Raw genomic sequence first — 25,981 nt, forward strand, 5'->3', positions numbered from 1 at the left:
TTTATTTGTCTCTTCTCCCTCATTCATCCCTTCATAAAGCAGATGCACCATTTTAATTTTTACATTGTATTTCTAGCACCTGGTACAACGCCTGACCCACAGACATTTAAGAAATACACATGCTAACAATGAACCATTGCTGCCTCCCCAAACGGAGGGTTTTTCTTCCCTGGAGATTTTCAAGTGGGCGCTAAATTGACCACTTCTTGGAATCTTGGAAAAGGAATTCTTCCCGAGCTCTAGTTTGGATAACGTGGCCTCTGAGGGCCCTTTCAAATCCGAGCTTTAGATTTTCTTAACATCGGGGGATGTGGTATGCACTCTAAGTACTCTCATTTGTTCTTGTTATCAGTCTCTTTTTAAAAAGACAAGTGCCTCAGTTTCACTCTAGGGAAGGGGACCGACTCATTTAGGGATTCTTTTAAAGGTAATTTCCCCAGCATTCATCATCTTCCCACTGGCAGATGTGATCGCTTAAACTGGCTGAAAAATCACAGCCCCATTTTTCAACATGGCTGTAGGATTTGGGGACTCTCTCATTTGTGCCCTCACACAACGATCCTGAATCCATGCGAGAGAGAGCTCGGTCCTCTAACCTGTGTCTCCCTCTATATGCAGGCATGCATCCATACTGGAAAAGTTCCCTTTGCTTCGATGTAAACAACTTCGTGCCTGCTTCCTCCAGCTGAGATCTAGAATCAAGAGTGTTTCTGGGGTTTAGGGGGAGCTCAGGTTGGGGTACAGAGAATCGAAGAGCTCCTTATAGTTCCCTCTTGAGTGGCTCTGTGAGCGGCGAGAGGTATACCGAATCGTACACCCGCTCCTACAGAGGGGCAGGGCGGGGGAGGAGGGGGCGGGAAGAGAAGGGGACCGGGAGATGCATCCACCCTGCGGGGTACTCGAGGGGCCCGGGTGTATGTGCTGGGGGTGGGGGGGGAAGACAAGACAGGCTTGCCCATGTGTGTGCACACAGCTGTATACGGGTGGCTCGCGCAAAGAACCTGCCTGGGAGGATCCCACTCTCTCCGGGGTCCGGCCCCTCCCTTCCCTCTGGCCACACCCTTTTTCTCCTCCGGCGGGCCCGCTCGCCACCTCCCCAGAAAAAGCTGCCATTGGTCTCTCGGCCGGCCTATCAGAAGCGGAAGGGGCTTCACCTGGCTTCGCTTCGCCTAACAAACAAACCAACGGAGGCAAGCGAGAGACCATTCGGGCCGCCCCGCCACGCCCACCCTCTCTCCCCTCCTTACACACACACACACACACACACACGCACACGCACACACACATATATACATACACACATATATATACACACACATGCACGCACACACCCCTCCCCCCTCTATACATACACACGCCCACTCCACTCAACCAGCCCTCATCTTGCCCCTACCTCGGCGCCCCGCCCAACCTCTCTACTCCAACCAATCCCAGAGCAGGCTCCTAACTCCCCCCCAACCCCCCCCTTCTTTCCCCTCCCCGGCCCCGGACAGCTCCCGCCCCCTCGAGCCCTTTGCAGCAACCAGCTCGGGCCGGCGTGACTGGGGAGCCCCACCTCCTTCCGCCGCTTCCCGGGCCTCGGTTGGCCAGGAAAGCCAATACTGGGCGGGGGGCGGGGGGCCGGGACCGCCTCTCCGTCACTCGCTTTACTTTCACACACTTGCACACTTGCACACTCACACTTACACACACCCTCTTGCACCCGCACCCCGACACCGACACACTCGTGCATCCGTACATACATACATACATATACACCTCCGCGGGAGGCGGCAGCGGTGGCAGCAGCGGCGCCCGAGCTCCTCTGCCTGAGTGGCTGAAGCCTCCGCCGCCGCCACCGCCGCGTGAGTCCGTGGTCACGTGTTGTTTTGCCTGCTGCCGAGCTCTATGTGTAGTGGGCGGGGGAGGGGGTGAGACGCGCGGAGGGAGCGACCCTTTTCCCCTCGTCCTCCTCCCCTCCGCCCCCTCCGCCCCTCCGGGCCCCTTAAAAGGATCCCGCAGCCCCATGGCGAGTTACTCCGCCGCTGGGGAGCGAGGGGTACGGAGGTGGCGGCTGGAGCGGGAGACTGAGGCTGGGAAGCAGACATCAGCCCCAGTGCCCGGTGGCAGTGGCAGTGATAGCGGGAGCGGCAGCAGCAGCACCAGCAGCAGCAGCACCAGCACCAGCACCATCACCAGCAGTAGCAATAGCAGTAGCAGTGGCAGTAGCAGTAGCAGCGGCAGCGGCAGCAGCAGCAGCAGCAGAAGCAGAAGCGGCGGAGGCTCCGGCTCGGGCTCCGGCTCCGGCTCCGGCTCCGGCTCCTCCGGCTCCGGCTCGGGCTCCGGCTCGGGCTCCGGCTCCGGCTCGGGCTCCGGCTCGGGCTCCGGCTCCAGCTTTTTTTCAGGCAGCGGCGGCAGCGCCGGCGGCGGGGACATAGGCAGCAGCGGCAGCAGAAGCAAAGGCAGAGGCATCAGCGGCATGTGGAGGGGCGCAGAGGACGGCGCCCGCTGCTGCTCCCCGGATCGCGGGGACCCGGGCCTAAGACAGCTGCTGCAGGCGGCCGGAGCCGATGTCCGCAAATGCGGGTACCTGCGGAAGCAGAAGCATGGCCACAAACGCTACTTCGTTCTGCGGACGGCCAGTCGCCTGGCCCCGGCGCGCCTCGAGTACTACGAGAGCGAGAAGAAGTTCCGCAGCAGCCTTCGCGCTGCGGCGGCGGCGGCTGCCGCCGCCGCTTCGGCTGGCCCCTCCACGGGCGCGCCCCCCGCCGTGCAGCCCAAGCGCGTTATCCCGCTGTACCAGTGCTTCACGGTGAGCCGCCGCGCCGATGCCAAGCACCGCCACATCGTCGCCCTTTACACCAAGGACGACTACTTCGCCATGGTGGCCGAGAGTGAGGAGGAGCAGGAGAGCTGGTACCAAGCGCTGAGTCTCCTGATGGGCCAGAGCAAGACGCGCAGCTCCGGCACCGGCACCGAGGAAGGCGAAGAGGGAGCCGGCGGCGGCGACGGCGGGGCCACCGACGAGGGGGGTGCCGCCGGCGGCGGTGCGGCTGCCAGTGCCGCCGCCGGTGCCAGTGCCGCCGCCGGTGCCAGTGCCGCCGCCGGTGCCAGTGCCGCCGCCGGTGCCGCCGTAGGTGAGGAAGACGACGAGGACGGAGCCTTCAAGGAGGTGTGGCAGGTGCAGGTGAAACCCAAGGGGCTGGGCCAGAGCAAGAACCTGAGCGGCATCTATCGCCTTTGCCTGTCCAGCAAAGAGGTGCATCTGGTGCGCCTGAACGCAGAGGTTCCCAGCGTGAAGCTGCAGCTGCTCTGCATTCGCCGATGCGGTCACTCGGAGCACTTCTTCTTTCTCGAGGTGGGCAGGTCGTCATCCATCGGCCCCGGGGAGATCTGGATGCAGGTGGAGGACTCGGTGGTGGCTCAGCATATGCACGAGACCTTCCTGGAAACCATGAAAGCCCTCAAGGCCTTTACCGACTTCAGGCCCCGGAGCAAGAGCCAGTCGTCCTGCACCAACCCCATCTCGTTCCTCTCCACCAGGAGGCACCTGGGCTACCTGCAGCCCTGCCTGGGGATGTCCCGCAGGTCCCGCACCGACAGCATGGCCAGCACCCCGCCTTCCTGCAAGAGCGGCACCTACCGATTCCGTACCTCCAGCGAGGGCGAAGGCACCATGGACAGACCCTTCAAAACGGTCACGGGAAGCCTGATGCAGCTGAACCCCGGGCGGATGAACGTGGCCCGGCCCGAAAGCGGCAGGTACGTTCGAGCCGCTCTCAACGCCTGCTGTCATGCTCGCTCTGCCTCCCTGCCCGTGTCTCCCTTTCCCTCGGGGACCAGCCCAGCCCCGGACAGCGTGGCCAGGCCTTCGAGCTCCGTGTGCGGGACCCCTGGCGATGGAAGCTTCGTCTCCGATGACCACGGCCCCAGCCCCGGAGACGTGAGGTATTTCCGACTGAGGAGCAACACCCCGGATTCCGTGGGGCACACCCCACCCATCCGAGAGGAGCACTGTTCCAATGAGTACATGTCCATGAATAAGCAGCGCGCCAGTAGAAGCGCCGGCGGTGAGCATATGGAGGCTGAAAAGTTCTTCAAGAGGAAAACTTTTTCCCTGCCTAAGCCAGCAGCTGTAACCATGCAACAGAAAACAACCCAGACTACTCCCTTCGATGAGGATTCCGCCGGAAACCCTCGGCTGCTGTTTTCCTCCGAGCCCCCGCGGGGAAGAGAGACCCCCAAAGCGGAGTTGGGGGAGAACGGATCCAATCGGAACCGCGGCAGAAAAAGAGCCGAGGATGACGGCTACATGCCCATGATGCCGGGAGTCGCCGCTCCCCTCAAAAGCAACAGCGATTACTTGCCGATGGCTCCGCGGAGTGCTTCCGCCCCAAAGCCCGGCGCTTCGTGGTCATCCTCTCAGAAGGACTCCCGAGGCTACATGATGATGTTCCCGAGAGCCGTCCCGCCGGCCCCGGGCCGCAGCTCCCGCAGCAGATTCGCTTCGAAGGGAGCCCCTAATCAAGACGACGAGGACAATGAGTACATGGATATGTCCCCGCAGAATCCTCTCCCGCCCAAGCAGTCTCAGGAGGCAAGTTCTTCTCACCCTCCCTCCTTCTCCAAAAGTCTCAGCTCCCTCTTCTCTCTGCCGAAAAGTTTCCGAAGTATCAGCGAACACCACGATGACAGCGATTATGTCCCGATGGCGTCGCCCGGGAGACTCTTAAGCACCGTGTCCGAAAGCGCCCCGAGGGTCAACCAGGAAGCCCCGCCGCCCAAGAACTCGTCTAAAGCGCCAGCGGCCAAAGGTTCAGACGGGGGGTTCCTGCACCGCAGGGCCGCGAGACCCACCAAACTCCCTCTCGGCTCCAGGGGAAGCAGCGTGCCCAGAATCTACGAGCGCGCCCTGGAAGGGGACAGCCCCGGGGAGTACATCAACATCGACTTCAGCCGAAAAGCGGGCCATGCCCCGTATTCCTTCTCCGCCGAATGCTCTCCGTCTGCGTTCGGCCCCTGCGGGGCCCACGCGCACTCCCCCTTCGCCGATTACATGAGCTTCGCCATTGATAGCAACCCGCTGAACACCGCCAAGGAGATGGTCAATTCCTTAACCCTCTCCGACTCCAAGCCCCCTCGCAGCCAGCTGAGCGTGGGCTGCGCCAGAAGCCCCCTCGGCGCCGCCGCCCGCGCCAGCACCCCGACCAACGCGGATGACGACTACACCGAGATGACTTTCAACCCCGCCGCCGCGACAACCGTGCCTTTAGCCGCCCAGAGCGACGGTCCGCTCAAGATGGACAGCCCCTCTTCGGCCGTAAATCGCCTTCGCATCGCCGACACGTCTCCTGAGGGCAGCACCTCCTCCCTCCCCGACATCAGTCCCGAACCACCGATCGTACCCAAGGTGGTCCGAGCCGACCCACAGGGCAGAAGGCGCCACAGTTCCGAAACTTTCTCCCACGAAGGAGCCGGAGCCGCCTCGTCCTCTCTCTTCGCTGATAGCAGATGGCAGAATTCCGCCTCCTTTGACAGCATCTGGTCCAAATCCGGCGAAGGTGCTTCGAATTCCGAGGAGACCAAGATGTCCAGAATCACTTCAGCTGGCTTTCAGAACGGCCTGAACTACATCGCCCTGAATTTACGTGATGGTAAAAGTGGGGCCGGCCCAGCTGCTCCAAATTCTCGCCAGAGGAACGGGGCTTCTGCCCGGGACAGCGGCGCCTATGTCAGCATCGACTTCTCCAAAGGTGACATCTTCCAGTGTGCTTCTGCGAAAAAAGGTTTGGAACTTTTCCTACTTATTTCTGGGCTGCCGGGCCGAGGAGTAGCGGGCGATTTTAGGATTGGATTTAGGGGAGAGTTGGAGGTCCTCAGCCTGTCTGGGCGAGATCTGGGCTAGGGGAGTTCCTTGGTGATTTTCGCTAGTGAGAGGAACTGGAATTCAGGTTGGATTAGTCATTTGCCAGCTGCTCATCTTGATTACAAAGTCTATTTTTAACTTAAAACAATATTAGAATAGGAAAGACTAGATTCTCAAAAGGATGAGGACTTCAGACTCAGTCATATTGTTTGCTTGCGTTTTCTTACAATCGAGGACCCCCCAAAAATCAGTTTTAGAAACTTTTTTCAGTTTGAAAATGCTAACTTCTGTTTATTTTCATATTTCAAGCATTTGTAGGGGTATAACAAGGCTCAAGATTATTAAGCAATAATAAACTCTGTATTTAGCACGGTGTCTGGCACTGGGTAGGCGCTTAAGAAATGTTAATTGATTGATTATTGATTTGGGCTGGCTAACTTCTGATGAGAAAGATTCATGATGACAAGAGATCTGCTGTGGTTTTTTTATTCCTGTGCCTTATGAATAGAGTAAAAATCCTCATTCTTCTCATTGGGTGAGAAAGAAATGTGGGGTGATTAATTTTATTTTATTTTTTATTTTTTGCTGTGGGATGTGTGTTTTATACAGGATGGAGAATCAGAAGGCCTGAGGGGCTTTTGTTCTTTTAAAATTCTTTTTTTTTTTTTTTGCCAATATTTAGTGGTGTGATTTTGGAAAAGGGACCCAATTGCCCTGTGCCTCAGTTGGCTCATCTGTAAAAGTGGTGATTCCCCCCCCCCAAGATATGAGTTTCAAATGGCTGATTTGAAAGATTCATATGGACAAATGATTGTTCTGGTTCCCCCCCCACACACACACACATCCCTGTGGCTTCTTAATACAGTAAAATCCTCAGTATTGTCATTGGGAGAGAAAGAAATGTGGGTAATCAATTTTATTTTTTTGCTGTGGAATGTGTATTTTATACAGGATGGAGACCTAGGGGCTTTTCTTTCCTTTTAAAATTCTTTCTTTGCCAATATTTACTGGTGTGATTTTGGAAAAGGCATCTAACTGTTCTGTGCCTCAGTTGCCTCATCTGTAAAAGTGGTGATTTCCACCCCCCTATCTCAGATATGAGGTTCAAATAGCTGATTTGAAAGATTCATAGGCACAACTGATTGTTCTGTTTTTTTTTTTCCCCTGTGGCTTATAAATACAGTAAAATCTTCATTATTGTTATTGAGAGAGAAAGAAATGTGGGTAATCAGGTAATTTTATTTTTATTTTTGCTGTGGAACATGTGTTTTATGCAGGACTGAAAATTAGAAAGCCTGAGGGACTTTTTTTTCTTTTAAAATTCTTTGCCAATATTTAGTAGTGTGATTTTAGAAAAGGGATCTAACTGTTCTGTGCCTCAGTTGCTTCATCTGTAAAAGTGGTGATTTCAACCCCCCATCTCAGATATGAGGTTCAAATGGCTGATTTGAAAAATTCATATGGACAAATGATTGTTCTGTAAAATCCTCATTATTGTCATTGAGAGAGAAAGAAATGTGGGTAATCAGGTAATCAATTTTATTTTTTTTTGCTGTGGAACATGTGTTTTATGCAGGACTGAAAATTAGAAAGCCTGAGGGACTTTTTTTTCTTTTAAAATTCTTTGCCAATATTTAGTAGTGTGATTTTAGAAAAGGGATCTAACTGTTCTGTGCCTCAGTTGCTTCATCTGTAAAAGTGGTGATTTCAACCCCCCATCTCAGATATGAGGTTCAAATGGCTGATTTGAAAAATTCATATGGACAAATGATTGTTCTGTGTAAAATCCTCATTATTGTCATTGAGAGAGAAAGAAATGTGGGTAATCAGATAATCAATTTTATTTTATTTTTTTTTTTTTTTGCTGTGGAACATGTGTTTTATGCAGGACTGAAAATTAGAAAGCCTAAGGGACTTTTTTTTCTTTTAAAATTCTTTGCCAATATTTAGTAGTGTGATTTTAGAAAAGGGATCTAACTGTTCTGTGCCTCAGTTGCCTCATCTGTAAAAGTGGTGATTTCAACCCCCCATCTCAGATATGAGGTTCAAATGGCTGATTTGAAAAATTCATATGGACAAATGATTGTTGTTCCCCCCCCCCTCCCCGTGGCTTCTAAATACAGTAAAATCCTCATTATTGTCATAGAGAAAGAAATGTGGATAATCAGGTAATCTATTTTATTTTATTTTATTTTGCTGTGGAATATGTGTTTCACACAGGACTGAAAATTAGAGAGCCCGAGGGGCTTTTTTTTCTTTTAAAATTCTTTGCCAATATTTAGTAGTGTGATTTTAGAAAAGGAATCTTAACTGTTCTGTGCCTTAGTTGCCTCATCTGTAAAAATGGTGATTTCAATCCCCCCCATCTCAGATATGAGGTTCAAATAGGTGATTTGAAAGATTCATATGGACAAATGATTGTTCTGTTTTTTTTTTTCCCTGTAGCTTATAAATAGAGTAAAATCCTCATTATTGTTATTGAGAGAAAAAAAAATATGGGTAATCAGGTAATCAATTTTATTTTTTTGCTGTGGAATATGCTAGTAATAGAAGGTTGAATTTAGGTTGGATTATTCATTTACCAGCTGGTCATCTTGATTACAATTTCTATTTTTAACTTAAAACAATATTAGAATATGAAAGACTAGATTCTTTTATGCAGGATTGAGAATCAGAAAGCCTGAGGGGCTTTTTTTTTCTTTTAAAATTCTATGCCAATATTTAGTAGTGTGATTTTAGAAAAGGGATCTAATTGTTCTGTGCCTCAGTTGCCTTATCTGTAAAAGTGATGATTTCCCCTTCCCCCAAAATCTGGTAAATGAGGTTCAAATGGCTGATTTGAAAGATTCATATGGACAAGTGATTGTTCTGTTGTCTCCCTGTGGCTTCTAAATACAGTAAAATCCTCATTATTATCACTGGGAGAGAAAGAAATGTGGGTAATCAATTTTATTTTTTTGCTGTGATGTGTAATTTATACAGGATGGAGGTCTGAGAGGCTTTTCTTTTCTTTTAAAATTCTTTCTTTGCCAATATTTAGTGGTGTGATTTTAGAAAAGGGATCTAACTCTTCTGTGCCTCAGTTGCCTCATCTGTAAAAGTGATGATTTCACCCCCTCATCTCAGATATGAGATTCAAATGGCTGATTTGAAAGATTCATAGGCACAATGATTGTTCTGGTTTTTTTTTTCCCCCTGTGGCTTATAAATACAGTAAAATCCTCATTATTGTCATTGGGAGAGAAAGAAATGTGGGTAATCAGGTAAGCAATTTTATTTTTTTATTTTTTGGCGTGGAATATGTGTTTTATGCGGGACTGAAAATTAGAAAGCCTGAGGGCCTTTTTTTCTTTTAAAATTCTTTGCCAATATTTAGTAGTGTGATTTTGGAAAAGGGATCTAACTGTTCTGTGCCTCAGTTGCCTCATCTGTAAAAGTGGTGATTCCCCCCCATCTCGGATATGAGTTTCAAATAGCTAATTTGAAAGATTCATATGGACAAGTATTGTTATGGTTTTTTTTCCCCCCTGTGGCTTCTAAATACAGTAAAATCCTCATTATTGTCATTGGGAGAGAAAGAAATGTGGGTAATCAATTTTATTTTTTTTGCTGTAGAATGTGTGTTTTATGCAGGATGGAGAATCAGAAGGCCTGAGGGCTTTTTTTTTTTCTTTTCAAATTCTTTCTTTGCCAATATTTAGTGGTGTGATTTTAGAAAAGGGACCTAAGTGTTCTGTGCCTCAGTTGCCTCATCTGTAAAAGTGATGATTTCCACCCCCCACCTCAGATATGAGAATCAAATGAGATATGGATGTTATTTGCAAAATGAAAATAATGCTATCATCCTATGTCTAGGTGGTCTTCTGACTGAGTATATAGACTGGTCATCTGGAAAACTTCAAAGAAAATAATGAAGCTATATTGGGAAGATCTTACTTAGGCTTTCTAGTTTTCCCATCCTGTCCTCCTAGCTCAGCACACTCCGTGCTTGCTGGCAATAGATTACTCTTTTCACAGGCATCAGTCTATGAACTGTTCTCGTTGGCTCATCCTGCAAGAGGAAAGATGGTTAAGGGTTTAGATTTCAAAAGGCTTCCCTGCAGGCTGCATGTAAAGTAAATAGAAGGGAGTAGGAGATGTTGAGACGTCAATAGAGCAGTGAAGGCAGAGTCAAACTTGAAAGCTTGACTTGCCAGTGGATCAATGTGGATAATTGGAAAAGGGCTTGTGTTCTCTTCAGTGTTACCACATCACAATCTGTCAATTAATCAGTGAGATGATAGGCATATATACATCCACAAATACATTTGTGGATTTCAAGTTTATAAAGCACTGGGCATCCATTATCTCATTTGTTCCTCACAAAAACTCTTTGAGGTAGTTCCTCAAGGTAAAATCACTTATGCCTGAAGGCGTTTTAGAGATTATTTTGTCCAACCACTTCATTTCACAGATGTGGAAACTGAGGCCCAGACAGGTAATGATTTGCCCAGCCCTGAAAGGGCAGCAAACGTCAGAGCCAATATTGGCATCCAGGTCCTCTGACTAACCTCACGCTCTTTGGTCCACTGGACGCACTCTAGAATTATTTCCCCCGTTCTCCAGCTGAGGAGACAGGCTGAGAGACTTTAAGAAGCTTGCCTGTGGTCACTCAGCTAGTAAGTGTCAGGTGGGAGAGCAGCCAAAGTCTTTCCTGACCCCATCTGGCACTTTTTGTACTACGGCCACATTAGCAAGATGTGATTTTTCAAGTAGCTTTCGTTCTCTTGCTTTCTTTTGTTTACAAAATTTTTTAAGGAGGGGAAATGGCTGAAATCCAGCAGTTTTTATAATAGAAAGCCCCTTTGCTTTTGGTTTTAGCTTTGTTTGACTTGCGGTGTGCTCTTGTAAGATAAGTACTGTTCCAGACAGGTAGAACATGTCAGGTACTGAGGACGTTTACCTTCTTTTTTTAGGGGTGCTTTCCCACTATGCATAGAATTAAAAAAAATTAGTATGCACAAATCAGATTGGGAAAGCAGATGACTTAAATGATGATACTTAGCAAGGAAAAATGCTCTCGAGTAAACCAGAGGATTCTGGGCAGGGCTTCTGGGTAGATTTTAAATGATTTTGATTTGGATATTATTTCTTGGGAACTCAGTTTTTGTACACAGCAAGGGAGTAGTTGGCAATTTCAGTGGTATACCATTAGATTTATTACTGAAGCACTTGGGAAAGGATTTAATATTTAAATCTTCCTATTCCCTCCCAGTGTTCCGAGACATCCCCCGGTTCACCTGTTGAGAAAAAGGTTGTTTAGAAGAAGTTTGTAGGGAATGTCTATTGATTCTTGCTTGCAGATTTTTTTTCTCTTTTTAAGTGAAATGCATTTTCCTGACTGAGAAAAATCTGAACTTGATGCTCAGAGGATAAAATGAGGAGAATCACAATTTTACTCGGGTTGAAGTTTCAACAGATTTCATAGAATCACAGAATCTGAGTTACAAAAGGACCTTAGAAGCTCACTAGTCTGGCTTGTATTTGAAGTAGTCCTTCTAAGTGATATCTACCAAATGGGCATCTGGCCTTGGCTAGAACAAATATCTGTGTTAATGGGAACCTTGGTCTCGGTGGAGAATGGAAGAATGGAACACGAACTCTGGAGTTGGTGGATGTGGGTTCCAGTCCCATCTCTGATGCTTATTACCTATGTGATCTTGGGCAAGTCATATCACCTCCCTGGACCTCAGTTTACCTCATCTGTAAAGCAACAGGGTGCAGTCAGATATCCTCTGAGATTCCTTCCAGCCCTAAGATTTAGGAGGCCCTTTCATTTGGAGCTAGGTTTAGATGTTGGGAAGGGGGGAGAAAATCCATCCTTTTTATCAAGCTCATATTGTCTTTTTTCAGCTTTTATGCATTTTTCTCAGTTCTTCCCTCTAAAGTCGGGCAAAACAAATTTAATCCTCTTCCATATCGAAGACAGCTATCAGTTTTCTCACCTGAGCCTCCTATGGCATAAATTTAAGCCCTTTTATTTTACTCCACCGGTTGTCTTCCTGTGCACCGGTTTATCAGTCATCTTCCTGAAATGTGGTATCTAGAGGTAAACTGTATATAGTCTAGCCAGGGCAGAATATAACAGAACAGTCATTTGTCCAGACCTGGACTCTATTCCTCTACCATGCAGTCCAAATTGGCATTAGGGCTCTCTGTGTTGCCTTAGCTGGCCACACCTTTTTTTTTTAATTTTAAATACTTATGGGATTGATTTTTTTCTGTCCCCCAAATATATTTATCTAAATTAAATGGCATCTGCTAAAATTCCCAAGATTTACAAGATCTGTAGATTATATTTCTTGCAAAAATGATTGGTCTTTATGAAGTGAATGCAAACCCATATTTTCGTAGCTCAAATCTATTGCCCTGATAGTCTTATCAGGATGCAGAGGTGCTTGATATATAAGGTACTGCAATGGATAACAAGGTCTGGCAGGTTCTAGTTCTTTGGAAGGTGACACATATGGGTTTGGTTAAAGATTTGCCAAGCTCTGAGGCACATCACTAGGTTTGTCTCAGGGTAGTGAAGTGTTCAGGGGTAGGAACCCAAGAAGGCTTTTTATCAGAGTGCAGAGGCATTATCATTTGCTTCAGGGGAATGACCACTTCACCAGGAGCCGTCCAAGTACATAGCCCTTTAACAAAGTTTCTCCTTGTAAGATGGGAGGCACAAAAGGGTACCCCATTTTACAGATGAGGAAACTTAAACTAAGGTTAAATGACTCGCCTACAGCTAATACATTGTTACAATTGAGATTCAAACTCGGGTCTCTTAACTCCCCAAGACCAGTATTCTGCTCCCAATGCCACAGGGGTGGTGGGGGGAAGTGGGGTACAATGTAAAGATCTGATGCATGAAATTACTTTAGATTTTTGTGCAAATAAATGTGACAGTGTTGATTGCATAAATTGTAAATGTAGTGATACCTTGCTTGAAAGTCAGTTTTAAGAAGCCTTTTTATTTTCACAGAATCCAAATGAAAACATTCTTGACCACAGTCTTTAGGTAAAGAATATTAAAGCTCTTAGAAAGCAAAAGTTCATAATCATTTTTTACTGGGCTTCTTTCTCTGTCTTCCTGGCTATTTACAGTGGCTTCAGAAGAGTACTCTCACTCCCTGTATAATCTTAGGCCAGTCACTTCCCTCTCTGTGGGTCTTGGGTTCAACAATGAAAAGATTGGATTAGCTGGCTTCTATATGCCCTTCCATCTCCAGCTAAAACTGTGAGAAGAGGAGAAGAAAAATAAAAAATAAGCTATACCTATTACATTAAACCAGGAAAAATCTTGGTGTTAAGTATGTCAAACGTTCGTTTTGATTTCTTTCTCTAGAATATTTAACCTACACCTGAACTAAAATTCTCTCATAGCCAAAGTCACACTTCATGATCTGTTTGATTTATGTCGAATGGATACCTAAGTATTTTAAACTGTTTTACATGGTCTGTTTATAATCTCAAAAGGCAAAGCGTGTCTGTGAAATATTGAGACTGATGTTCTTGGGTGGCTGATGGAAATTAGCCTTGTTGCTTTATAGTCAACTATTGAAAATCACCCCTCACAATCTTCTTAAAATGTATGCATATTTAAAAAAATAAAATGTATGCATATTACAATCTCCAGTCTATTTGGAAGATCTTTCATGGAGGATTTATGGAAGGAAATGTTCAGTCCCCGTAGATATGGTTTCACTGATAGAAGTACTACTCACATTAGTGAGATCCCGGATCCATCAAAACCTGAGTGGATAATTATATTTATTTCTTCGAACCAACTAAAGAGAGACCTAGAAATATTATCTGGCCTTACGCTTTAAAACAAAATTTCAATTAAATGACCCAAAGGCATTTATTATCTTGAATAGTCTTTTTAATATCTAAAACAACTAGATTGTAATTCAAGCACTTGAAAAATTTTCATTTCTAATGTGGTCATCTGCACTATTGAACCCAGCGTTCTTGTGCTTTTAATGTCCCGATATGGTATAGAACCAGTAGTTTCAAACAATATGAAATAGAAAATCCTCTGCATTTTCCATCCTCATCCGAGGATAAGGAAGGGAAGTTATTCTTCTTATAAAGAGCAAGAGAATTGCTCAAACGAGACAGTAGTGAATATGACATTTTTTGTATATTCCAATGGATCTCTAATCTCATTAATGTGGTATTCCTTCCAACAGTGTAAATGATAATTATCCACAATTATCTGTCTTATACAATATTTATCTAAATTCTCTCCTAAGTTCACAGTGGATCCACCCAACATGTTCTTCATTCTCTCTTGACACATTGCAAGGATACTAAGAGTGTGTAGGTTTTCCATAGATTTATCTCTTGCCATGTAAAGAACCCATCTGTTTTTTTTTTTTGTTTTGTTTTTTTTTTTTAGATCATACATTTCTTTGAAATCCTTGTTTGTAAGGTGCTGCAACCTGCTCACATTTACCTTGCACTTCTCAGCTGCCTTTTGGGATAATCTTTCTCCATCCTTTTTCATGAGATTTACAAACAAATTGCTCTTAGTTGCAGAGTACTCTCTTTTGCAAATAAGTCAATTGTTTGCAGACTAAGGCAGTTTTTCAGTTATTTGGGACTCTTCCTTATGGCTATGGGTTTTATCAGTAAAATCTCTGCATATAATTGTAATCAATGTCAATGTCCTTTACGCCATCCCTTTCCCATTCTTCATCAATAACTTATTTAAATAGGTCAGGATCGGTTCAATTTGAGTGGTTATTTTTTCTCATTCTTATTTTTTTCTAGCTTTGTTTTAATTTTGATGTTTGCTTTAACATGACAATAGAATGACTTCTCACCGACAACGAATTCAGCGATGACTCTCCCTTAGGTAACAAATCACACCCTGTCTTATTAAATCTAATCAATTTCTTTTGTATATATGTGTGATTACTGAATCCACCACTGGTCCACCATTTATCTTTATCAGGAAAAAAATGTATTTATGTGAGATATAGGTGTGAGGCTTGTGTCATCTCTAAGCCTTTGACCATTCTTATTATTTCTTCCTGAACCTTATTTCCAACATGATTTTTTTTCCATCCTCGCTTCAAACCTGTCCCCCCACTCTTTTTATTGAAGGGAAAAAAGTAAGATCTTTAAAATCAATATTCAAGTCAATAAAATATCAGAAGTAAAGTGGCATTATTTAATATTTGATTTAAAATGTGGTTCATTACATTCCTGGCTAATGAAATTTTGTACAGGTCAAATCCTGTCACAGTGGAGTATAATGGCAGTGTCAAATTGCTTTCTCCGTGCTAGATTTATTCACTAGAAATACCAGTACAACAAAAGTCTCACTGTAGCAAAGATTCTAAGCCCAAATTGATAGCCTATTAATTTCAGACTATAGTCCATAAAACAAAATAATTTTGACAGTGTCTTTATTGTGAGGTATTTGAGTTTAAGCCAGTTTTAAAGGAGTACTTCATCTTTTTAAGAGTACTTGTAGGAAAATATGTGTTTTACGATATTCCGGGGGAAAGACTTGGGCCAGTCTTCCCACCACCATTCCACACACACACACACACACACACACACACACACACACACACACACACACAAAACTAAACTAAAAACTAACATTTACTTTGGGGTAAAAAAAGAATTTATTTTTTAGTCCCTGACAAGAGTTTGCAAATTTTCATGGTTAGCCCAACTATCCAGATCCTATGCTACTTGACTCTCCCCAATGCCAGGCTTTGTAGCATTGACACTCCCTGCCTGGCCCATGCACTACTTGAAGCAGCAGTTTTCTCTGAGGGAGCTTCAGGAAGATCCTTGGAGCATGGAGTGAGTAACGTCACCCCGCCCCAGGTAGTTTTCAAGGGGCTTTTTGACAAGTTAGTAGGATCTGGAGGGAGCTGTCATTTAGATAGATGTTCCCCAGGTTAGGGGGTTGTGGGAGACCCACAACTTCTCAGGTATCAGAACATACCAGCTACAGGTGAGGAGACATTCACTAATCTCTGTCTGCCAGGAATCATGCATGCTGCTAGAAGCTGGGAGTCGCTCGAATTTGCCCAGGGATCTTTGTCTAGTTGGACTTACCTGGTTGCTATAGTGATAAGAGAAGACATTCGCTACTTTAAGGTTTGCAGAATGCTTTACATATTTTTTTATTTAATCCTCACCATGCCAGGAAGGTATCACCACTATTGCTCAGATGAAGAAAAATAGACTGGGGAAAATTAAATGATTTTTCCCTGGTCATGTCGCAAAATCAGCATTTGAACCCAGGACTTGACTCTAACCCACTTCACTATTATACCACCCTGACAGTTTCAGTCTTGCTAGGGAAGTAGAGAGCTTTTCTCAGTCTTTTTCAAGTATCCCAAGCACACATCCACTAGCTGTGAATTCTAGTTGTAGCTAGTTGGATAAAGTCCTTTCCTACCTCCTGGAAGCTATCGACATTTTTTTGAACAGAAGTGCTCTCAAGCTGTTGGCAGAGATTCTCACACTGGGTTCTGTTGCTCAAAAGGAAGGTGGCAGTGAGGTGGGGTGGAGAGTCAAGCAAAGCCCCTAGCAAAACTTGGTAGGGTCACTATTATCTCCCCCCAGAAAAGATGAACATGGAGCCATGAAGAAATGGCCCATGAAGACTAAGGCTTAGTGATTGCCATTACATTGTTGACTTCAGTCCTTCCATTCCAACAACTGGAAACGTTTTGATATAATGGAAATAATAGAAAAGGACCCAGTGGAGGGGGCAAGTACAGCGATTCACTCGCAGCGGCACTCTGAAGGGATCACCTGAGAACTATTACAACAGTTAGGCTTTTAATTGTAGCAAAAAGATTTGACCTATAGAGGAAATGAGAGCTTTAAAGCTAGCTTGTGCAAGAGATCTCTCATTTTCCTTTTTGTTAAGTGTGGCTAATTGGGTCCATCTAGAGACTCTCCAGTGGAAAGTAAGTAAAACAGAAGTCAGTAGCCTATAGTAAGCAAGGATGTCCATAACTCAAGTCGCTTTGTCCCCAATTACTGAAGCCAAGTTTTCAAGGTCTATTATCACAAGTGAGTTAATATTCCTTGTTGGGTTTTGAGACATCACACTGTTGAACATAGATAATAGGAAGGGAACAGGCTTTTTTCTCCTACCTTTCAGTTTTACCTAGCCTGAGGTCAAAGGATGACAGGTAGAAGGAATAAAGGTGTAGCAATATGAACTCTACTATTGTCTTGAAAAGCAAACTTGCTTTTTTGACAGGCACGCAAATTGGATTTTATATATTTTGAAAATTAAAATCTGCCCTTTTTGGACATGATAGTTTAGCTGAAAAACGGTTTGATGTTTTCATACATCATAAGATCGTATAAACATAACTGATCAATTTTATTGGCAGCATTGGAAAACATTTGTGTGCCAGTACGTCAAACCTGTGGTAAAAATTATTCAAATATATGTTGCTATACTTCCTGGCCATTAGAACCCTTCAGAACCGAAACTCGCCTGGACTGGGGTGAAAAGTGTGATTTTTCTTACCCTTTCTGTAGGGTTCAAATGTGTGAGTTAGAGAAAACCCAGTTTTGACCAATGACATTTTATTAGGCTGTCAAAATATATTTGATCAAATTACCAGGATAATGTATGTTCTCTAGAAACTTAAGTGTTCTCCAGTAATTCTGCATAGATTGTGTATAATTCTGTTATTCATCTTTCTTTTGAAATATAAAAGGAACGCTTTAGCAATTAGGACTTTAGAAGTTCTTTTTATGTGTAGACATATAAACTAAGCTTGATTGTCAACTCCAGTTTTTGATCAGTGGTCCTTTTAGAGGCTGTGATTCAACTTCTGGCTTCTGAAATGTGTAGCTAAGAACAATGGAGAGAAACTGTGGATTCAGACAGAAGGAAATCCTTCTAACTAAAAAACCTGTCCAGAGGTGGCTCGGGATGCCTCCGAATTTCCAGATTGATTCCTATGGTGGAAATCTTTAAGCAGAAACTAGATGATTTTAGGGAGCAGGTAGGTGTCTCTGTAGTGAATAGAACACAGGCCCTGGAGTCAGGGAGACCCAACTTCAAATGCAACTTGAGATTTTAATTAGCTATGTGACCCAGGGCATGTCATTTCACCTTGTTTGCCTCAGTTTTCTCATTTGTAAAAATGAGCTGCAGGAGAAAATGACAAAGCATTCTGGTATCTTTGCCCAGCAAACCCCAGATGGGGTCACCCAGAATTGGACACACCTGAACACCAAAAGATGTTGTCGAGGGGAGTCCCGTCTAGGTGTGATTTGATCTCTGTTAACTCTCTTCCATTTCAGGATCCTTTATGCTTCTATGCCAATAAATTGCTGTGGGCATCTTTTACTGGACAAAGAGGTCTGGAAAGGGACCGATAGTTTCTTAACTTACCTTAGCTAGAAAGGCAGACATGTTACAACAGGTCTCCTCCCTGTCCCCCAGACATGACATGGTGATTCCTACCTCCCTGCCTTTTCCTTGCCCAGAACATGCATTCCATTCTTTTCTCCCTACCTCGAGCCTCCCTGTCTGAGTCATAGCTCAAATCCTATCTCTTCCATGAGCCAAAACTCATCTCCCCCTTCTTCGAATTCTTATAATGCTTATTGTCTGTACCACATAGTTTAGGGCATAATTATATTCCATTTGGTGGCAATAGTGTTATTCACAGATGTTGATTTTTTTTCTGTTTGTTTTTCCAATTAGATTTATAATTGTGTAGACATTAGGTAGTCAAATGATAATTGTTTATATTCTTCATAGCCTGGAATCATGAGTGGTTGTGATGATTATAATAATAATAGCTAACATTTCAGGTTTGCCAAGTACTTTTTACATGTGTTATCTCATTCGATCCTCATAACTCTAGGTTATAATAATCCCCATTTTACAGAAGAGAAAGCTATGCATGGAGAAGTTAAGTGACTTGCCCAGGGCAACACAGCGAGGATCTGAGGAAGGATTCGAGCTTGGGGTGGGTGGGGCGGGGCCCAGAGTCCCAAGGCCAGTATTAGACCATCCAGCTGACCCACAGCTCACTGTTATCTAGTGCTTTACCCTGGATAAAATAGTTTCCTTGCAACAACCCCGGGAAATAGGGAGGAATCTTCGTTGTTTTTACAAATGGGGAAACTGAGGCTTACAGACTTTGAATGGGTCAGCCAAGATTCTGTGGATAGTAAACAAGTTAAAGTTCAAACCTGGATCTTCTGGCTTCGGGCACAGGGTTGTTTCTGCTCTGCTGGGATGCTTCTCATATTTACATGGTAGGTGTTCATTAATTATTTGTTGAATGGATAAACAAACGATGACTGAAGACAGTTTGAGACTAGCCAGGTTGCTAATTACTACATCTTAGATGGGAACAATATATGAGGCAGGCCAAGGTTTGAGCACGTTACAACTCTTTGGGGTATTGTATTATTTCCATTTTACGTAGGGTTTTTTAAAACTGATTTTTGAATATGTCACTGTTATTTGTACAAAAAGAATTATTTCTTGTTGTATTTTAAAATATTACTTTACTAGTGTGCCAAATTCAGGTTATATCCAAGGGCCAACTTTGTATACTGGCAATTGGGACTCAAAATTCAGATTTTTTTCAAGAAATGAGAGTCCAGAGTATCTGAGTTCCATTCCTAGCTCTGCAAACTCACTACCTCTTTATCTCTTTTGGCTTGTTTCCTCAGGTGCAAAATGAGGGATGTGGATTAAAGTTCCCTTTTAGCTCTAAATCTGTGATCCTAGAATACCTAGAGAGCAACAGGTTAAAGATCTGCTGTTTGAAATGTGAGAGCAGAAAAGACAAGGGCAAGCTGATGCTGCTTGTAAACCATAGATTAGGAAAGAAACTACGCCCATTTCATTGTTTACCAGAATCCTCCTGGCTGATGCTTGGAAGCATCTTTTCTACAGTGGTGTCAAAATCAAATAGAAACAGGGGCCATTAAGCCACACTAAAGATTCCTTTGGACCGTGTATTCGTTTCTAAATGTGAGGTTAGCAGTTACTTATCATATTTTGATTTATTTTGTTAAACTTTTCCCAATGCTATTTTCATTTGATTCTGGCTTGACAGAGAGTAGCTGCTGTGTTTAATGTCTCTGTTTTAAAGCACTGAGGGTCATGTAGCCAGTATATACCAGTCAGGACTTGAACCCAGGTTTGCATGGCTTCAAAGCCAGATTTCTAGTCATTATGCCATTTTACCACTAACATTATTGCTAGAAACATATCCACACATATTTTATGGTCCCCATATCTGCAGAGAAAGGAGACTTTTAAGTCCTCAGTAGCTTTGCCTAGACCTGCTAGAGGAGTGATATTAGTTACTTCAGGGTCCCCAGACTCCTCTGGTAGTTTCTTCTTGTCTCTGGGATAAAATATAAATCCCTCTGTTGTAACATTTAAAGTACTTCACGATATGACCCCAAACTCTCTTTCCCCTCACTCCCTTTCATGTTACTCCCCTTTATACACCACTTTGGCTTTTGAGCCAAGCTCTCTGGCTCATGTCACATTCTACCATCATTCCTTGATATAGACTGTCCACCTTGCTTGCAGAGTTCCCTCTTCTCACCTCCAAATTCATTCATTTCTCTATATTTTGTATTACTTTTTCTACCCACCTGCCCACATACCAGAATCCTTAGTGCCTGGCATATAGTAGCCACTTAATACATATCTATTGAATTTCATAGAAATCACTTCTTGAGCTTTACAGATATTGGTTTTGGCATAATTCCTGTGAAACACACACATACTCGGAGGACTTTCTGAGAATTGTGGTAGCCCTGTAAAAATTTATCTCGTAAAATTTAAATTGTACAGTAAAACAAAACAAAACAAAACCAAAAAAAAAAAAGAAAGAAAGAAAGAAAGAAAGAACTTCTTGGCTATTGTCCAAATGTGTGGCCAGCCCTTGTTATCCCCAATAAAACTATGGGTAATCCAGAGGTCATTCATTCCAAAATCTGATACTGAGCTATAGTTTTTACAGCAAATTTATATTTCCTTTACATTAATACAGGGCTTTGAATTGTGGTCTCCTCCACTTGTTATAGCCTTTTTGTAAGCCACAGGGCTACTTTACACCACAACCAAATCACCGAATGTGTGCTAAGAGGCAGAAGAAAGCTGACATGGGTTGAAACATTTTCTCTGGATGATCAATAAAGCAATCTGTGCACAGATAACCAAGAGTTGACTGTTCATCACAGCTTAAGATTGAATTACAGCTAATGTCTGCAGTGAGTTAAAGTAATGAATTGTTTCTGTTTACTTTCTCATCATAAAGCTAATTATTTAAGTAATGAATTCTATCATCTTCTGAGTGCTTATTACGGGAAGGTATATTTCCTAGACTTGAATGGCCAGTGGAAATGTATGCTTTGTTCAATGCGAGGATACTTATTTATTATGAACAACAAGTAAGGTAGATGCCAAGCAGTTAGTCTTGTTACCCAAGCACTTGAATTCTTTTGTTGATTTACTTTCATTGTAGACATTATCCAGAATTCATTATTTTTTTGTTTTCTTTTTGCTTCATGTCATACGAATATTTAATGACATTAGAAACTAGATCGCATGTCTTCACATTACCAATAGGTTTTCCCTACTACATTATATCTTTAAAGCTAAATAACAATTTAAAAACTAATAAGCATTTATTTTCTTTATTTCCCACACTTGCTAGAAAAAAGGGTGGGGGAAGCTTACAACAAATTTCAGAAACAAGCAAACAAATTCCCATTTGGGCCATATCTGAAAATACATGTTTCATCTTGAATATCTATTCCTTCAGCTCTCTGTTGCATCCTTCATCCTCAGTCCTTTGGAATCATGATGGATTTTAAGTTTCTTAAAGTTATTTGTTTTTATAATACTTGTGTTATCGGTATCATTTTTTCTCTTGATTGTAATCATTTCGCCTCACATCACTTTACACAAGTCTTTCCAGATTTCCGAGAAACCATCCCCTTCATTGTTTTTTAAGGTATGATAGTATGTCATTGTATCCGTGTGTTGTAATTTGTTTGGCTGTTATCTGTTGGGTATCCCTTTATGTTCTAGTTCTTCTAGTTTCTTTATGTTCTAGTTCTTTAGAAACTACCGCTATAAATAATGTTGCACATATAGAGTCTTTTCTGTTCTCTTTGAGTTCTATATGGAATTTTATTTCCCATTAAAATTCTTCCAAGTCAAAAACTGGGGAGCTATTAAATAGGTGTCCTTAATTCCATTGCAAAATACAGAATTCATTCTTGGTGCCTTACATATCTTTAGTTGTCTTTTTGTTCCCATTTTCAAAATTAAGTAAAAGCCAGCCCTTCCTGACCATACAAATAAGAATATATAGTAGGTTGTTAGTATTCAAGCTCAGAAGAGAACCATTGTTATATATCTAGATGTTAAGTGAATAGACATGGCCACCGAGTAGATTGAAGATTGCGAACCTCATCCATTTTTCCTTTAGATTCTTTTTCTTAGCTCATCACAGAACTGCTATTCAACTTACCCCTCCCTTCACTGGTGGGCTATCCCAGACCTCATCTGGAAGTACCCAAAAGGACATTTCCCTTTCTCAGATAGACTGACTCCCCTCTCTGCTTTGCTTCTCAGACTCAGTACCCACTGCCCCTGTGGATCAGACAGCTTGATCTTTAAAGGACTTTCAGGTCATGCCATGAATCCTACAGCTGCATTCTGATGGCTCCAGGCCTTTCCATCAGTCCTGCTACTGAACTTCTTCCTCAGTTGGATGGCAAGCTCCTTGAGAATAGGGAATGTCTTCCTTTTCTATTTTTTCCCCAGTGCTTAACACATAGTCAGCATTTAATCAATCATTGTGATTCATTCTTAAATAGTTAATATTTGGGGGGATTTTCTCAGTAGAAGGAAACCACACTTGTATTTTTTTCTCATATGAGGAACTCCTTCCATCTTGCAGATTGGCATTTATTCTGCAATTTCTAATTCTAGACAGTTGTCTGGGACTTTTGTAGAGTCACACAGCAAGGATATAAGAGAGGTGGTACTCCAATCCAGGTCCTCCTGACTCTAAGGTTATTGTCACTATCCATTGTGCCATGCTTCCTCCCATGTTAGCTTCTAGCATGCCTTGGATATCAGACTTTTATCAGAGATTTGATGTCAAGATTTTTCTCAATTGAGTTTTTTCTTCTTGCTCTATTTACATTGATTTTGGTTCATGCAAAACATTTCTAATTTTGTGCAACCCAAATTATCTTTTTTTTTTTTTCTTTTTAGAATCGCTTCTCTTTTTTGTTTAGGAACTAACTTCCTAGTTTTGCCTTTTTGGCCTTCTAAATGAATTTTGTTATTTTGTCTAGTTCTATAAAGTAAACCCATAGTAATGTGATTGGCAGAGCCCTAAATGTATGAAGTAAGTCAGGAAATGTCACTTTTATTATATTTGTGTAATCCATGCATGAGCAATAAATATTGTTTTAATTATGTCTTTCTTTATTTGAGTAAAGAAGGTTTTGTAATTGTATATATGTATTGAGTTTGTCTTGGTAAATTGATTCCTAGATCTTTTATTCATTTTATAGTTAGAGTAGAATTTTTCTCTCTTATTTTTCTCTTGGGTATTATTGCCATATAAAATGCTGACAATTTTTGAAGATTTCTTTTGTATCCTACTACTATACTGAAGCAATTAATTATCTTAATTAGTTTATTTGATGATTCTCTGGGGTTTTCTAAGTAAACCATCATGTCATCAGCAAATAAGGATAATTTCATCACTTTTTGCAATAGTTATAAATTATATCATTTAATGTAACACCATTTCTGATATTTTTGACATGCCTAATTTAAGAAAACTTTGCATTCCCTCTGGCCAGGAGTTAACTGTAATTTTTTTTCAGACTATTAAAAGGGTGCTACTATATATTTCTAGTTCCCAGTTTTGAGTAATAATACTATGTTCTGGAAGCATATATGGACTTTGGATAAGGAAATAGGCGGGCTTGAATTTTAATCCTTTTTTTTTTTAGGAGATGATAACCTGGTATACTTTTGACTCCAAGATATATGTTTCTATTTCTCAGTACAGGTTTTTACTGATAATTACTTAGGTAGCTTGATTTTTGCTTAATCCTGTTAATTACCAATGAGTTGTGCTGATAACAGAGTGACTTCTGAACAAAATGAATAAGCTCAGTACAGAGGCTCATAGCTTACATGTATAACAGTCAGATTTTCAAAGAGCTTTACATCTTTATCTCACCTAATGTGAGATGGGTACTGAATATTTTTGGCAATGGCAAACTCATGAAACAAAGGATAATATGCAAAATATTTTTTAAATATAGGAGGAATAAAGTGCATTGTTTCATTTGAAGATTTCTTGGCAGAAGGTACACCTCAAAATTTAATAGAGGCATGTTTATGATTCATGCTAAAGTGGCCTGGTGAAACGGTCTTCTTGGCCCACCCTACAAATTGCTAGGGGTATTTTAGTTGTGTAACTTTATTAGTATATTAAAAATTAATGTTCAGGTTTATATCATTATAGGAGGAGAAATAGAAAAGTTGACTTCATTTGTTTTTTGAGAAGTAGATTTAGTAGAGAAGAATGGGGAGGGTTCAGACATTAGAATTCATTGAGAAACTATCTAAAAAGTGGTTCTCCCCTTACACAGAATGCAACTATTGTTTAAGAAATCTTTGATTAATTGGAAAAATTTAGTTACAGAATAATGAGAAAAATCAAAAAAGGCAACAAGTTTTAACATATAAGTAGCCAATGTAAATTACAAACTGAAAACATACATGCTTATCTAATCCATATATATTGGACAAATGTACATAAGCCACTACTCTGTAGTTTTTGTGGCCTTTCTCTCTTTTTATTTTAGGAGAAAAATTCACTACTTTTTTCACCTAATTAAAATTTGGTCATAGTAATGGTGCCTCTTCTAAATTTCTTTGTAACATAGTAACATAAGTGAAATTTTTCTATATGATTTTTTAAAATTCTTAATTTTTTCCTCATTGCTCCACTTTTAAATTGGTGAACTCAGTGCTGGATTCACTGGGAAATAAGTTGGATGTTGGGTCTTAGAAGATAAGATCATGAAAATTCAAATATTTAAAGTATTATAAGTGTTGTGAGTCCATATTTCAAATATTTCCGCAAGGTCAAGAATCGCTAGAAACTGAACCAACTTCCTACGTGACTGCTTTCTGACCTGTACCTCATGTTCAGTTAATGTGTGTCTAGATAGAGTACATTCAGATCATGGGTAACATTGCCAAGGTAGACACTAGATTGATCAAAGTGTTGAATGCTGGCCTTCTCCCACGTGTAAATATGGTGTTGTCTTCCTGTTGTCCAGTAATAGCTTTGATACTTGCATATCTCTACACATATATCTACTTTTATAAACTTTAATTGATGCCCTCTAAGGGACATAATATGAATAAATCAAGACAGCTGCCAGGTCTAGGCCCACTTCTGCCTGCCTCCAGTTCTACTGATAGTACTCAGAAAATCACTGCCACCATAGAGGTAAGTCATGTCCCTAGTTTGTAAGTCTCAGCTTTCTTCCTAGTGTGGAAAAGTTTCATATTAATATATTCACATTACATATGTTCTAGTCCTAATTGTGGGTTTTATACACACTCACACATTCACACACACTCATGAAAACTCAGATGTATTTCATTGGGGGAAAAAATTGACCATCCAGATACAAGTATATCTTATAAAATCATATTTTATATATGTTGTGATCTTAGGCTAGCTTCTTTTCCTATCTCCAACCACATCCTACCCTCCAAAAGCATCTAAACAGCCTCTCCTTCACTGTCTTGGAGTGTGCTCAAGGAATTTGAGCTCATTTTAATATTGGCCAAAGCAAAGTAGGATTAGAAAGGGAAACACGCTGCCAAAAAAACCTGTGCTGCATTTCAAAGGCAAATTTAAATTATTTTTGGATTATCCCATTTTAAATTATCTGTACCATTGCTCCCCTCTATTAACATGGCCAATCAAGAATCGATTAATGTATTTTATAATATAAATTTGAAATCACAGTATAATTTGACATTTGAGTCAAATAAGCATTCGC

The 25,981-nt window shown here is 42.4% G+C and overlaps 1 protein-coding gene across 1 annotated transcript in view; it reads left to right on the forward strand.

The window, feature by feature from the left end:
• The first annotated feature begins 2,307 nt into the window (after positions 1–2,307).
• The window catches only part of IRS4 (insulin receptor substrate 4), a 36,593-nt gene continuing 12,919 nt past the window's right edge, over positions 2,308–25,981 (forward strand). Inside the window, exons 1-2 of the mRNA XM_051968362.1 lie at positions 2,308–3,011; positions 3,141–5,765. Coding sequence (XP_051824322.1) covers positions 2,459–3,011; positions 3,141–5,765 — 3,178 coding nt within the window. The 5' untranslated portion in view covers positions 2,308–2,458. The remainder of the gene's footprint in view (positions 3,012–3,140; positions 5,766–25,981) is intronic.

The sequence above is a fragment of the Antechinus flavipes genome, chromosome X (genome assembly GCF_016432865.1).
Source record: "Antechinus flavipes isolate AdamAnt ecotype Samford, QLD, Australia chromosome X, AdamAnt_v2, whole genome shotgun sequence".
Taxonomy (NCBI): Eukaryota; Metazoa; Chordata; class Mammalia; order Dasyuromorphia; family Dasyuridae; genus Antechinus; species Antechinus flavipes.